The 16,180-nt window shown below is 35.8% G+C and overlaps 1 protein-coding gene across 1 annotated transcript in view; it reads right to left on the reverse strand.

Moving 5' to 3' along the window:
• ksr2 (kinase suppressor of ras 2) overlaps positions 1-16,180 on the reverse strand; it is a 123,525-nt gene that overhangs the window by 94,835 nt on the left and 12,510 nt on the right. The window contains exons 2-3 of the mRNA XM_067407489.1: positions 13,425-13,565; positions 8,765-8,915 (exon numbers count right to left, since the gene is read on the reverse strand). Coding sequence (XP_067263590.1) covers positions 8,765-8,915; positions 13,425-13,565 — 292 coding nt within the window. The remainder of the gene's footprint in view (positions 1-8,764; positions 8,916-13,424; positions 13,566-16,180) is intronic.

The raw sequence follows: 16,180 nt of genomic DNA on the forward strand, positions 1-16,180 counted from the left end.
CCTGCCCTCCAGACTCATTCGCGCTGCTGCTGTGACGTCATGTGCAAACAACCTATTGTAAGTGCATTACTGGACACACATTTTCTCTTTGTTTTTAAGACTGCAGCGCAAAGATGCTGATGACAGAGCTTAAATTGTATTGAACCTGGGATATTTGTTTAAAGACAGGTAATGAGAAGTGTCATGGTTTATATAAAATGTTTTTCCTGTTTATATGTTTCTTTTATAAAAACTGCCACTTTGGGGTGAATATTTGTGGCAATGCCTCTTCTGAAAAACAGATTATTTGTAAAGCTGTTTGAGGGGCTGCATTTGTGGGCAATTGAAAACATACATCCCAGTTACACACTAATATGGATGATAAGCAGCATTTACAATGAGGAAGCCTGCAGGGGAGGATTGTGGGTAAAACAAAGACACAATTAGAATTGTGAATGCAACTCACCAGCATGCTAACTGACTCAAGAAAATAAATTTGAGCTTTTATCTCAATGAAAAATATATTCTTTTCCTATTACTTTGCTTACTTAACTCATAAGTGTCTGAGGGTTGCCTCCAGATCAGATCAGATCAGATGTGTGGCCGTCTGTTGTACACAATCTCTCTTATTCAGTCATAAAATCATGTTTAAATGTCTATGAGATGCTCAAAGTGAATAAATATATCTTCAAGGCCAGAGGCACTGTGAATAAAGTAGGGTTTTCTAACTCTTGGTATAGATTGAAAACAGCACTGATAGTTTATTTAGTGCTTTTGAAAACACACCATGCTCATCTGGAGCAAATACATAACGTAAACTAATTTTGTACAAAACAGATTTGTCTTGAGAAATTTTGGGCACTTAATGTTTAAAAAAAAAAAAAAAAACATTTTTGTAATGTATAAACTGCCTATTCAAAAGTAAATTAGATGAAAGTGAGTTTTGTCCAACAATGGGAGCTCAATAAAATAGCAAGATGGGCAGTGTTACACACCTGATCTTTATAATCTGTAGATATATAAATGCTGACATGCTGAACGTGAAATTGGTACATAGTATTGAAAGGTCTTGGAAAATGGCTGAGATGTGACTTTCCACTTTCGCTATGGTGTATGTCTTTTAAAAGATAAAACAGAAATCCCTCAAACCAGAAAAAGTGATTTCTCCCCTGTACATCGAAGGGAATGTTACAGCAGACGACAGACTCTATTCTAGAAAGTCACAACCCCCTTGAATTACAGTGTAAATATTTGGGAGAACCTATATATATATATATATATATATATATATATATATATATATATATATATCTTTTATTTAAAGGTGCACTATGTAATATTTTCTGTCCGCTCGAGGTCACTAGAGGCCTATTCAAAACAAAGGCTAAGATCGATGATGCCAAGTTTGAGCGCGGAATCTTGGGACATGTGGTCTTCACCTCAATGGCCGGTGGAATTGAATAGGGATAGAACTCAGGAAGAAATCATGTTCATGGATGCGATTATTAACATTACTGTAGTATGAAGCAGAACAGGGCGAGTGTTGTTGGAGCTGAACGAGGCTGCTGGAGCGATTGAGCAACACACGAGCAGCTGAACTTTTATTATGACACAGTCGCCGGCGCCGCTTCCGCTTATCCGGAGTATGAGGTAACGCAGCTCTGTTTATCATATTAGATACATTTGAGTGTGTTGAAAATGATGTTATGATGTTGATCTGTGCGTTCGCTCGGCAGCTGCTGTGAGACACTGTTACACACTGCAGTAAGATAGATCGATCATATTAAATACTGGATGGCTTGTGTTGATAAATGGCATGCAATTAATTTTAAAACGTATTGTATGATGGAGAAAATGCTGTACTATTGTTACTAAAAATAAAGCTGCATCTGATTATGCTTATGTTAGCTACTTGACAAAATAGTGTTTTTCTCTGAGGCATGGTAAAGCATGGTACTCGCAAAAAATAAAAAAAATATGTGTGTGTGACAATAAGATATATTAAACAATAAGACTAAACGTGTTGAGCTATATAACAATAATTAGTTTTCTGTCTATAAATGTAACCAAACACTTGTTAACTTTTAAACTATTAAAGCGTTTCTACAAAATAAAACAGGAAACCGAAGGAAGGCTAAAATTGCAATTTTCTCACAATTTACAAATAGTTGCAAACATTTGGGATATTGTAAGTACTCAAGTGAACAAAATATATTACACTGGCCTAGTGGTTTTTGGATATTTTACTGCAAAATTCTTACATATTGCACCTTTAATTGTATTAGGTTACAAAACAAAACAAGATAGATGATTGATTCCCTTGCGCTGCTTTGCTCTGCCTCTTCCACAAACAGGAAACCTGTTTAACAAAATTAGTTTTTCGTTTTCTCTCTGGAATGCAGTGAGATGTGAGGTCTCAAACTCGCTAAAATCACTTATTCAGTTTAGTATACTTTCTTTCTTTCGTGGAAAACAAAAGGAAAGGTTTAAACTAATCTTTGGGCTGCTTTCTTTAAAAAGCTCCATAAAGAATCATAAAAATAGTCCATATGACTTATGTACTATATTATTTTTAAGTCTTCTGAATCCTTATAATAGCGTTATGTGAGGAACAGACCAACATATTGTATAAGTCTTTATTCACTGATAATCTTGCTCGACATCCCTGGTCACTATTCACTTTCATTGGATGAAAAGAGCAGCTTGGATCACAGAAGAAACAATGTCCCAAGTGGGTTTGGAATGACATGAGAGTGAGTAAATGATGACAGAATTCTCATTTTTAGGTGATCTATTCATTTAAATGAATCAGAGTCTGAATAAAGACACAGCAGAGATGAGAACGAGGGGGGTATAGAGTGGCAGACGGAGAATGAGAGTGAGAAAGTAAAAGAAATCAAGATGAAGAGAGGTGCGATTTCTAAATTATACACCACGCTTTCATGACAGCTGGAATCCCCCATAGTCCTTGTGTGGCACCTCTGCTGAACCCTGGAGGAGGCCGTGCTGTGTCCTCAACAAGCTACCAGCATCTTAAAAGCATCTCTAAGCCTGCCTTTAAACAAAGCAATCCAGCCTGATCACACTTTCAACAGTGCAATAGGCGGTTAGCGCTGTTTTTGAGCACTATCACAGCGGGAATCCACGTTTGAGAAAAATCAGGCACTCCGGGGCGGTCTCACTAATGCTACTCAAAGCAAATACAGAGTCAATAGAGGAAAGAAATATCTGATGAGAGGGTAACATGGAATTGCTGTAGAGATTCAATGACAGCAAACTGCATTACATTTTATCACCACTTTTTTTGTATCAGGATACCTGAACAGATGGAGAAAAGCCTGTAAACAAACACTCGAATAAAAGTTTACTTAAAAAAAAACACCATAAGGCTTGTGCAAAGTAGTATGCGTGATATAATTCACCTGCAAAGGAACATGCCAGAATAATTCTCCTTTGTTTACCCGCAATCCTTATTCTAACATACTATCAGACTGAAAAAGCTTTGCTGCCCTCTGTTGGTCAACACAGACATTTTTGAGTTTCCCAGAGGGAACTTTTGTCTTTGACCACTGGTAAATATGAACAAAGAAAGCTGTGAAAATAAATCTGCATTGTTAACCCTTTTGACCTTTTATTAATAAAATCTAAAATCTAACCTTTCATTGAAGTAAAACTATTGAAAATGGAGGGAAAATCTTATTATTAAATGAATGTTTTTCTCTAATACACATTGGCCACAATTCATTTTATTCCATACTTTTTTCAACCTCCTTTTGCCAAGATAACAGCTCTGAGTCTTCACCTATAATGCCTGATGAGTTTGGAGAACACCTGACAAGAGATCAGAGACCATTCCTCCATACAGAATCTCTCCAGATCCTTCAGATTCCCAGCTCCATGTTGAGGGGTCAGGGGACTGGGATGGTCATGGAAGAGCCAACCACGGCCCATTATAAGATTTCTAGTAGAGATCGTCAAGTTTTGATTTACATCTGTTGATCTGTTGGTATTTGATATAATCCATGGTGCCATGTATCTGAACAAGATGTCCAGGACCTCCAGCAGGAAAAAAAAAGGCCCACATCAATAAAGATCCAGCAGTAAATTTAACCATAGGCATGGGGTACTTTTTATCTCTGTTTGCACCAAAGCCATCTGGTGGGTTTGCTGCCAAAAAAACTATTTTTTAGTTTCATCTGACCACAGAACCCAGTCCAGCTTATCCAGTTTTTGGATGAGAGCAGAGGATTTTTCTTGAAAGCCTCCCAAACAACTTGTGGGGATGTAGGTGCTGTTTGATCATTTTTTTAGTCTTTCTGAGACTCGAGACTCAACTAATCTCTGCAACTCTCCAGCTGTGATCCTTGGAGAGTCTTTGGCCACTTAAACATTCCTCCTCACCGTGCATTAGGAGGATTTAGACACACGTCCTCTTCCAGGCAGATTTGTAACATCTTTAGTTGATTGAAACTTCTTAATTATTGCCCTGATGGTGGAAATTGGAATTTCAATGCTTTAGCTATTTTCTTACACCCACTTTCTATTTTGTGTCGCTCAACAATCTTTTGCTGCACATCAGAACTATATTCTTTGGTTTTACTCATTGTGATGAATGATTAAGGGAATTTGGCATTTGTGTTTCCTCATATTTACACTCCTGTGAAAGTCATGGCTGGACAATTTCATGTTCCTAGTCACCCTGCTAAAAATTGTAAATATAAATGGGAATATACTTAGATATATTTTACTCATAAGAATATCTAGGGGTGCCAATAATTGTTGCCGACATGTATTACAGAGAAACATTAATTTCATAATGTAATTTTCCCCACATTCATTAGTTTTACTTCAATGAAAGGTTATTTTTTTGTGATTTTTTTAATGAAAGATCAAAAGGATAAACAATGCAGATGTATTTTCACAGCCTTCTTTGATTATATTTACCAAGTTTGCCAATAATTCTGACCACAACTGTGTGTATGTGCGTATGTAATAAAATAATAAAATTGCTAAATAAAGTTTCAACTATAATTTATTTTAAACAATATTCCCTCAAAATGCATTATGTTTGCATCATCCATGAACAAAGTGGTCGGTATATTTTGGAACTGACTAAAGGGAAATCTATCTGCAGGGATGCAAACACATCAGGGGTGAAAAAGGTGAGAAAGATGCAAAGAATAAACAAAGAAGTTACCCAGAACTCAGCGTGGTGTGATGTCAGCTGGGTCTATTCAAGGGCGTAGATTTGGTTTCAACATTGGGGGGGTTGAACGTTGGTATTTTTTGCTCACTCTAAAAAATGCTGGGGGGTTGAACGTTTTTGTTTTTTATAATAATCTGTTTTGTGTGTAACGTTTATTGGATAATTTATTTTCTATCTATCTATCTATCTATCTATCTATCTATCTATCTATCTATCTATCTATCTATCTATCTATCTATCTATCTATCATAACTTTATGAAATTTATGTATAATCATTCATCAAATTCTAACATAACTGTAATTCTAAAAAGAAAGAAATTATGTTAAATATTAACACAGCCAGTAGGCGGCAGCGATTCGGTTTTTTTTGAGTCAGTCACTTAAATCGTTCATTCAGCCAATTCGTTCAAAAGTCAGATTAATTTAGGAAGAAAACAAACACCGATGTGAATACTTTTGTCATTGATAAATACAGACACTATTAAAACATGAACTAACAAAACAGACGGCTGTTTTGGTAACTGGTTGCAGTTACACTGTTAGCTATGGCTGAATTGCAATGGGCTAGCTAGCTAAAATATATGTGGAGTGTACCTAGCTATTACAATGTTTTCATACCTCCTTCTCAGTACATGCTTTATTCTTTTTAACGTCTCTCTTTGACCAGCAGTTTAATATAGTCGGCTGGGAAGCGGTTCTCTTCATTTTTTGAGCTACCCGTGCTCTCTCATTCAAACAGTAGAGCGCCATTCGCGTTGTTTTGGTGAAAGTGCGACACGCATTGGTTGGACGTTACCAATCGGTTCAATGGAGGGGGAGGTATTTTTTTCTCTAATTTATTATGACGAACTCATATTTCAATAGAAACGAAATTATTGCTTCAAAATAAATTAATTCTACATATTTTTCATCTGATCTATGGTGATTTTTATGTTGAAATATTGGGGGGGTTGTAACTGAAGCATTTGAATATTGGGGGGGGTTACCTCCCCCCCATCCCCCCCACAAACTACGCCCCTGGGTCTATTATTAATCTGTCCGATATACATCAAACAAATCACTAATCATTTGCAAAACATTAACTTGTGGTATTATAATACATGAGAGATGTGGTAACACTTTACAGATCTATGGATCGATTAAGAACAAAATGCAAAAAGCACAACCCAGTCCTTCAATTAATTTAGCATCAGTTATCAAGCTCTTCTAACTTCACAAACTGGTGACATCTTAACCTGGACTGAGATTTGAACATCTGCAGAAACACTTCCTTCAATCAAATCTTTTTCAGGTAAGAGCAGGAACAATCATCTCCAGCTGTGGAGGCAGAGGACATACACTGCGAGAGAGCTCTTTCCGTTCATTTAAAGTGTGATGTTACCTAACACTGTTATCAAACTGTGCTGTATTTCAGAGCTGATACAATGCTGCCCTCCAGTGGTAGAAATACACACAATGAACAAGCTCTGAGGTACCTTACATACAGCATGTATAAACACAGCCCTGAAGCTCACTGCAGCGAAAACATCTGGAGAAAAGTCTAATTTAATTAAAACTTTTAACTGAATGAATGTATGAACTAGGGATTGAATTAAGTATCACTCAGTTAGTTATGTTTTTTATTTTCTTATTCTCTAAAAATGCTGGGTTACATATGGACAAACCCAGGGATTGGGTTGTTTTCACCCAGCCATTTTTTTCAACCAATTTTGGATTTATTTTTTTTAGCCAGCAATATAGTAATATAGTAAAAGGCATGTTTTTGCTCACCCCTAAATAGGGTCAAATTTGTGGGGTATTTTAAGCTGAAACTTGACCAGACCAGAGACTTATATCACATCTTGTGAAAAAGGGCATAATAGGTGCACTTTAACCCAACCTGCTGGGTTTGTCCATATTTTACCCAGCTTGGGTAGTTTTTAACCCAGCATTTTTTAGAGTGAGCATAAAATATACTGCTGAAAAATCTTAATTCTAATGATTTTCTAAAATATGAGATTCATGGGGTAAATGATTAAATTGGTAAAAAAAAAAAATCTGTGCAAATACAAGCAATTTACAAGTATTAATTGTTTTTATTAATAGTAATAGTAGTACTATAATTAACTACGCTCATCTGCCACTTTATTAGGTACACCTATTCAACTGCCCGTTAATGCAAATATCTAAAAAACCAATCACATAGAAGCAGCAACTCAAAGCATTTAGGCATGTAGACATGGTCAAGACGATCTGCTGAAGTTCAAACTGAGCATCAGAATAGGGAAAAACAGGAAACTGAGGCTACAATTCATATGGGCTCACCAAAATTGGACAGTAGAAGATTGGAAAAACATTGCCTGGCCTTGTTTAGTGCTGCTACGTTCAGATGGTAGGGTCAGAATTTGGCGTAAACAACATGAAAGCATGGATCCATCCATGCCTTGTATCAATGGTTCAAGCAGGTGCTGGTGGTGTAATGGTGTGAGGGAGATTTTCTTGGCACACTTTTGGCCAAGAGCATCGTTTAAAAACGCCACAGCCTACCTGAGTATTGTTGCTGATCATGTACAAATAGAAAGCTTTTTAAATTTAATAATATTTCACAATACTACTGCTTTTACTATTTTTTAGGTCAAATAAATGCAGCCTTGATGAGCATAAAAGATGTTTTAAAAACAAAAAAATCATTTTGACTTCAAGCACAAAGCTCACTTCTCAGTCCGTCCCGCCTGTAATTAATAAACTAAAATACAAAATAAAGACAACCTTCTGTGTCACTAAATGCATCATATTAAGTAAAATCAGATGCATTATACAACAAAGATCTTTTTACACCCCAGTCCACAATAATGAAACTCAGCATTGTGTTGCCCTCTTCTGGACGTTCTCTGGTAGAACACACCATACCTCAACTGTGTTGCTGTTATTTAATTGCTTTTCCCTTGAAAATATAAAGTAAGGGATTACTCTTAATGTTTCTGTAATTTAATTACAGTTACTTCTGATGTAATTGCATTAAATACCATATAGACAGTAGAACAATTCTATTTAAAACAATAGTAGATTTAACATCAAAATTTACCATCTTATATTAAAATGCATGGTTTTAAAGTCTCCCTTTAAATACTTTGATCAGTTCAAGAATAATTTATGCAATTTTTTTATTATTTATATAAAAGCATTAAAAGAGCCATTTCATGTCTATCCTTGTATTGTTCAACTGGTGGAGGTCGAAATGGAATTTAGAAAGTAATTAGTAATAAGAAATGCAATACTTTCTCAGTAATTTGTGCAGTAATCTAATTACACTGTTGAAGATGTAATTAGTAGCTAGTATTCAATTACTTTTTTTAGCGTAATATCCCCAACACTGGTAGATACCCCCTTCTAATGATCTATTCCAGTAATTCTGTACTATGTGCTTTCATCCATTTCTGTACTTTTTGCCATAAGCAGGTAGATAGATAGTTTTTTTTAAGACAGATATTACCACATACCATCACTACATTTTGTAATAGCACTGTCAGTAATTCAGGACTGTATGAAGGCTTACAGAACAGTCTGGTGATATTCTTAGCTGCATCCTGTGAACTCACCTGATTTGTGGGCTGATCGTAGACATGTGAGCGAGGCATTGAGCCGAGCACATTCTTCATCACTCGCTCCAAACTTCTGCAGCGTCTCACACACCTGCTCATCCGACATCTCCAATAGTGCCTCGAGAGTCAGCTCACCCGGGGAGATCTCCTACAACAAACACATGTACACACAACTGATCAGTGATGGGACGGGTCTGAGATATGCCAGTTGACCTAGGCTGAAAAGCCAAGTGGATTTCAAATACAACTTTCAAAAAATAGTATTTGTTAAAATGGTATTAAGGGTTCAGGGTCAGTAAGTTTTTTTATTTTTAAGAAACTAATACTTTTATTCAGTGTGAATGCATTAAATTGATCAAAAGTGACAGTAAAGATGTTTACATTGTTACAAAAGATTTCTATTTCAAATAAATTTTGTTCTTTTGAACTTTCTATTCATGCCGAATCCTGATAAAATCACATCATGGTTTCCATAAAAATATTAAGCAGTAACTGTTTTCAACATTGATAATAAGAAATGATTCTTGAGTATCAAATCAGTATATTAGAATGATTTCTGAGGGATCATGTGACACTTAAGACTGGAGTAATGATGCTGAAAATTTTGCTTCGCATCACAGGAATAAATCACATTTTAAAATACATTAAAATAGAAAATCATAATTTTAAATTGTAATAATATTTCACAATATTATTGTTTTCACAATATTACTGAGCATTAGAGACTTGGGAAAATATGTAATAGTATAAAAATAATATGGGAAAATGAAAGAAATTGCAGAAGAAATATTCAAAGGCAGTAATGGAAAGAAAAAAAAACATGTTAGTGTAAAAAAATATTAATAAATGAGTTATAATGAAATAATACCTCTTTTTAAGTAAACTTAATTTATTAAATTATTTTAAAGGGTTTATAATACTAACCTACAGAATATTAAAAAAAAAACTATTTGAAACTTGAAATGGACTTATGACAAAAGACTTAACTTGGACTTATACATATGTCAGCAACACATACAATTACTGAATACTGATCCTGTTATCAACAATAAATTACAATGGATTTATTGCCTTATTAACATGAGGTTAAGTGCTTTTCTCAGTGGTGACAGGTTCAAACCTACAACCTTTCAGCATGCAAGATGCCATATAACTACATATCAAACACTCAACTTCAGCATCTTAAATAGGGTTTTTTTGCCCCTTGGGAAATGTATAAAATAAAATATGGCATATAACATCATTTTAGCTTTTAATTCATTCAAATTTACTCTTCTCACAGCCTTGGTTCCTAAAGTATTTTTTTCCCATTCACTTTTTCCATAGGGATCATTAAAAAGATCTTTAAGAGTTATAAGCCATGAGCCAAATCAAAGCATTACAACTTGAAACAAAAAGTATTTGAAATCAGACAAAACCACAAAAGTAAAATTATATAATCAAATTATATAATCAAATTGAAAAAGATGAATATATATAAACTATTATAAAACTATTGATTTAAGGATGTTGATTATATATACAGAAACAAATAAGTTGAAAATAATGTGGGCTGATGGCTTAAAAAAGAACAACTCACAGTAGGTAGCTTTCTTTAAATGTTTATAAGTTACCATTCAAAATCAGTTCCCCTATGCAGAAAATTAAAATGATATTGGAATAGAATAAATGAATATGAATATTATAATTCCTGGAACCTGACTCTTGCACTCTATATAGCTGCAATTCCCTCTCCACATCAGCAGGGGGCTTCAGCACATTGGACAGCACCAACACTTCAGCACTAAGGACAGCGACACAAAAACCTCAAGGCCTTCAGAGTATCTTCTGTTTACAACCTTTCATCCCATCAGGAACTATTTAGAGATGTACTGTATGGGGAGGCTCAGAATAAGCTACTTCCCCCAAAACATCCTGATCCTTCATAAAGATGCTCTCACCAGCCAACCATAAACCATTGACACATTTACATATAATTACACATCCAGGGATCTTCATGCATTGAAAATATTTTGCCGGCCGCCAAAGATTTTTTTGATCATTTAACTTGACGATAACAGCCGTTCTGCAGTACCGGTGTAATTCGGCGACACACTGAATTCTGTGACCCTAGTAGGTACTGACGGTAGGGTTAGGATTAGGATTAGGTGTAGGTCAGATTCGCTCAGTACAGTGCTTACTACGGTCATATAATTCGGTGGGTCACAGAATTCGGCACAACACCTGTACCCACTGATAGCCAGCTGCTTTAATACACTCCTGTACACTTTCTGTGGGAGATTTAATCTTGAATTTCATCAAAAATATCTTAATTTGTGTTCTGAAGATGGACAAAGGTCTTGCAGGTTTGGAACAACATGAGGGTGAGTAATTAATGACAGAATTTTCATTTTTGGGTGAATGAACCCTTGGAGAGTAAATGCAAAATAAGAGACTTGCCACTTTTTCTATGTAATCTGTTAATTTGTTGCTTTGTTACCTCACACAAAAAAACTTGAAAAAGTCAGATTTAGGTGCAAATGGCACTTTAATAACAGATACTATAGAAATGAAATTGATTGGATCAGCTAAAAATTTTAAACTTTTATTTTCCAAAGACATGATTCGAGACAAGAATAAGCAAGCACACAAACATACACCCGACGCATGATTTTTTAATACCCAAACCAGTTAAGAGCAAACCCGCCCTGCGGCCGATTCTAAAGATTTCATTAGTCATGTCAATCACAGAGCTGATTGCCTAAAACAAATACTAACCTCTAACTCTAACCTTAGTGTTGGCAGCACATACTAAAACAGTGGTCTCAAACTCAGTTCCTGGAGGGCCACTGTCCTGCAGAGTTTAGCTCCAACCCTAATCAACCTGATTAAGCTTCCAGGCAGGGAGCTAAAGTCTGCAGGACAATGGCCCTACAAGAGCTGAGATTGAGACCACTGTACTAAAAGATAGCATTACTGTTTGTCAAAACAAAAAAATTTACAAACTCTGAACTGAAACCTGATGCCGCTGCTCATAGAGCATATGAGTACTAAACTGAGTTCTCTGAGTCTGCCGCCTAATTGGGCTTTACCGGTTAAATACACATACTTTTATGACAAAATGCCTGTCTTTGCAAGAATCCTCGTAAACATATGGGCCCCTATAATACACCTGGAGCAATGCGACGCAAGGCACAGCGCAAGTGTGTTTGCTAGTTTGCGTCCGGTGCTGTTCGCGTTTTCCCTTTCAGCGCCACGTCCTTAAATTAGTAAATGCATTTGCGCCAGTTAGTGCGCCCATGGGCGTGCTGGTCTAAAAAAGAGGTGTGTTCAGGCACATTGCTATTTTAAGGAGCTGAAAATAGACTGCGCCATAGACCAACTCAAACCTGGTCTAAAGTCTAAAGTCAATGGCGCAGTATTTTTTTGTTAGAGCGCGTTCGTAGAAACTGCGCCACTGGGCGCGTCCACAGTGGGAAAAGAAAATTATTGTGTAGGCTACATAAATATAAAAATGTATGATAAATTAAAAAATGATGAATAGTCATTGCGTGTATTAGAATTAGGCTACCTATTTTCAATTCAGCCTATTACTACTTATAATGATGAACGAAATTGGCTAATTAATTGAACAATCGTGCCAATACACACACATATATATTAACTGACTCATCGCGCGGAGCTATTTGAAAGCCTGCATTTGCAAGCCCGCTTAAACTTCGCGCACAAGCAGATCGGTTTCTTCATTTGAAAAGCGCTCAGCTTTTCCGCCAACAAATTCCGCCATGTAAATAGCAATCCGCCATGGCGTTAGCGCATCTCGCTTTTAAAGGGAATGGGAGATGACACTCTGATTGGTTTATTGAACGTTACGCCCATTACTCATTAATAGAATAGGGACAACCCATTTCAAAAATGCACCCCGGCGCACGGACCGTTTTTCTGTCGTTAAAATAGCAAAAGTGGATTTGGACACGCCCTGAGTGCACCTGCGCCATGCGCTTTACACTTTGCTTTTAGATTGTTAAAATAGGGCCCATGATGTCTTAAGTGAACCTAAACAGTTGAGAAAGAAAATGCATGTGTAACAGTATATTGGATCCGTGCATTTGGTCTTAAAGTGACAGCAGACTAATATACCTGCTGTCGTCTGTGTAATTCATGTTAATCAAACAACAAAAGAGAGAATCTCTCAGTGCTCTTGACTGAATCACTTTTGTCTAACTTTAATAAGAATAAATGCATATTTAATTTACACATTGAAGATGTGTAGTGTTTTTTATACATTTGATAACTTAGCACAATTTATGTAGGCTAGAATTTCTTATCTCTAGTGCTTGAAGTTTTTCAGGTAGGTCTGTTTCTTTGTTCTACTGTAGAATGTTGTCCTATTGCTTGTAATTAGTTTCTTTGTTATTATTTATCACTGTTTACTGTCTTCAGTAAGCTTGAGAGGTTTTTCATTTTACGTAGGCTAGTAATGAAATTGGTGACAAGAATTATGAAATTTCAATGGTATCAACATTTATAAAAAACTTATTTAAAGCAAAAATAACTATATCGTGATATATATGTTGTTATCATGAAATAAAATGACTCATATCGTGATATAAGATTTTGGTCAAATCGCCCACCCATTTGTGCTTAATTGGTTGAGGACATACAGGATTGTACATACCTCAATAACCTCTTTCCTCATGTTAACAATGCGGAACCAATGTCCCAGCCGTGGGAATCCATCCAGTTCCACATTCCGCTCCTGTAAGGACACTTTACGCTTGCAAGAGAGCTGCCGACTAAAATACTTCACCAGTTTACCCTGGAAAGGAAGAAAGAAAGAAAGAACTTAATATGGCACTCATTAACCTATACAATATTTGAACATTTTTAATATGTAATAAGTTAGAGAATTTACACCAATGTGTCACACAGAATGTGCTTAAAATTCTACAGCATCAACAGATTTTGTCACTATGAAAGTTCCCTTCTCCTTGTATGTTTATTAAAATTACTGAAAAACTTTAATGCTCTCAGAGTATAGAACTCTCAGCTCTGTTTGCACAATTTAACACATTTTAATTGTTATATCACCATTAATTGACATTCAGATAATCAGACAATTAATGCTTCCAGTTTAATCCTGTGACATAAACTTTTCTTTACACATGTGATGTTTGGTGTTGGCAGTTCAGAAGTGATACTTGTTTCATCCAGAGCTACCATAACGGTTGCTTTATTATTAAAGCAATTTGAATCCTTGTTAGCAAGAATTCAAATCCTCAACCCAAGCAGAAGCTCCACACTTTACCACAATGGTAACCCCTAAAACCACAAACATAACTGAAACGTTTAAATACCAATATAATAGAACATTGAACATTAACAAGTCTCTCCATTTTCTGATCTTGCTTAAAAATGCACACAAAAACCCTTTATTTCAACATTTACTCTCCCTTTGCAAAGCATGATGGGAAGTGAAATCTTGTTTGATTGGGTTGCTTGATTTAAACATTATTTCAAAATGAAAACATCAAAATAAATTGTTTAAAGGTGCCCTAGATTGTTCTTTTACAAGATGTAATATAAGTCCTAGGTGTCCCCTGAATGTGTCTGTGAAGTTGCAGCTCAAAATACCCCATAGATTTTTTTTAATTAATTTTTTTAACTGCCTATTTTGGGGCATCATTAACTATGCACAGATTTTTTCAGCGTGGCCCCTTTAAGAGATGCGCTACCTCTGCCACACGAGCTCTGGACTCTATATTCATCGCATAAACAAAGTTCACACAGCTAATATAACCCTCAAATGGATCTTTACAAGATGTTCGTCATGCATGCTGTATGCATGCTTCGAATTATGTGAGTAAAGTATTTATTTAGATGGTTACGTTTGATTCTGTGTGAGTTTGAGGCTATATGCTCTGTGGCTAAAGCTAACATTACACACTGTTGGAGAGATTTATAAAGAATGAAGTTGTGTTTATGCATTATACAGACTGCACATGTCTAAAAATGAAAATAGCAACGGCTCTCGTCTCCGTGAATACAGTAAGAAACGATGGTAACTTTAACCACATTTAACAGTACATTAGCAACATGCTAATGAAACATTTAGAAAGACAATTTACAAATATCACTAAAAATATCATGATATCATGGATCATGTCAGTTATTATTGCTCCACCTGCCATTTTTCGCTATTGTTCTCGCTTGCTTACCTTGTCTGTGCACAGATCCAGACATTAATACTGCTTTCCTTGTCTAATGCGTCGAACAGGGGCTGGCATTATGCAAATATTGGGGGCGGAGCCCCCGACTGTTACGTAACAGTCGGTGTTATGTTGAGATCCGAGTGTTTTCTGGAAGTCTTTTAAACAAATGAGATTTCAAATGAGACCTTTAAAGGTGCCATCGAATGAAAAATTGAATTTATCTTGGCATAGTTAAATAACAAGAGTTCAGTACATGTAAATGACATACAGTGAGTCTCAAACTCCATTGTTTCCTCCTTCTTATGTAAATCTCATTTGTTTAAACAACCTCTTGTTACGTAACAGTCGGGATCATTAATATGTATGACCCCAATATTTGCATATATGCCAGCTCATGTTCAAGCATTAGACAAGGGCAGGATGTCTGGATCTGTGCACAGCTGAATCATCAGACTAGGTAAACAAGCAAGAACAAGCGAAAAATGGCAGATGGAGCAATAATAACTGACATGATCCATGATAACATGATATTTTTAGTGATATTTGTAAATTGTCTTTCTAAATTTTTCGTTAGCATGTTGCTAATGTACTGTTAAATGTGGTTAAAGTTACCATCGTTTATTGCTGTATTCACAGAGACAAGAGCCGTCACTATTTTCATTTTTAAACACTTGCAGACTGTATAATTCATAAACACAACTTCATTCTTTATAAATCTCTCCAACAGTGTATAATGTTAGCTTATGTTAGCTAGCCACAGAGCACAGCCTCAAGCTCATTCAGAATCAAATGTAAACATCCAAATAAATACTATACTCATATGATCCGATGCATGCATGCAGCATGAATGACGAACACTTTGTAAAGATCCATTTTGAGGGTTATATTAGCTTTGTGAACTTTGTTTATGCTGGTTAAGGCAGTCGTGAGCTCGGGGGCGGGGGAGCGCGAGATTTAAAGGGGCCGCGCACTGAATCGGTGCATATATAATTATGGCTCAAAATAGGCAGTTAAAAAAATTATTAAAAATAATCTATGGGGTATTTTGAGCTGAAACTTCACAGACACATTCAGGGGACACCTTAGACTTTTATTACATCTTATTAAAACTGGTTCTAGGGCACCTTTAAATAAAGTGAAGGTAGTTTTCATAAACACACATATTTATTCACACATACATATATAATTAACAGTAAATAAGCTTCTCTCTCATGTCTTTATA

Source organism: Chanodichthys erythropterus, chromosome 13, assembly GCF_024489055.1.
Source record: "Chanodichthys erythropterus isolate Z2021 chromosome 13, ASM2448905v1, whole genome shotgun sequence".
NCBI lineage: Eukaryota > Metazoa > Chordata > Actinopteri > Cypriniformes > Xenocyprididae > Chanodichthys > Chanodichthys erythropterus.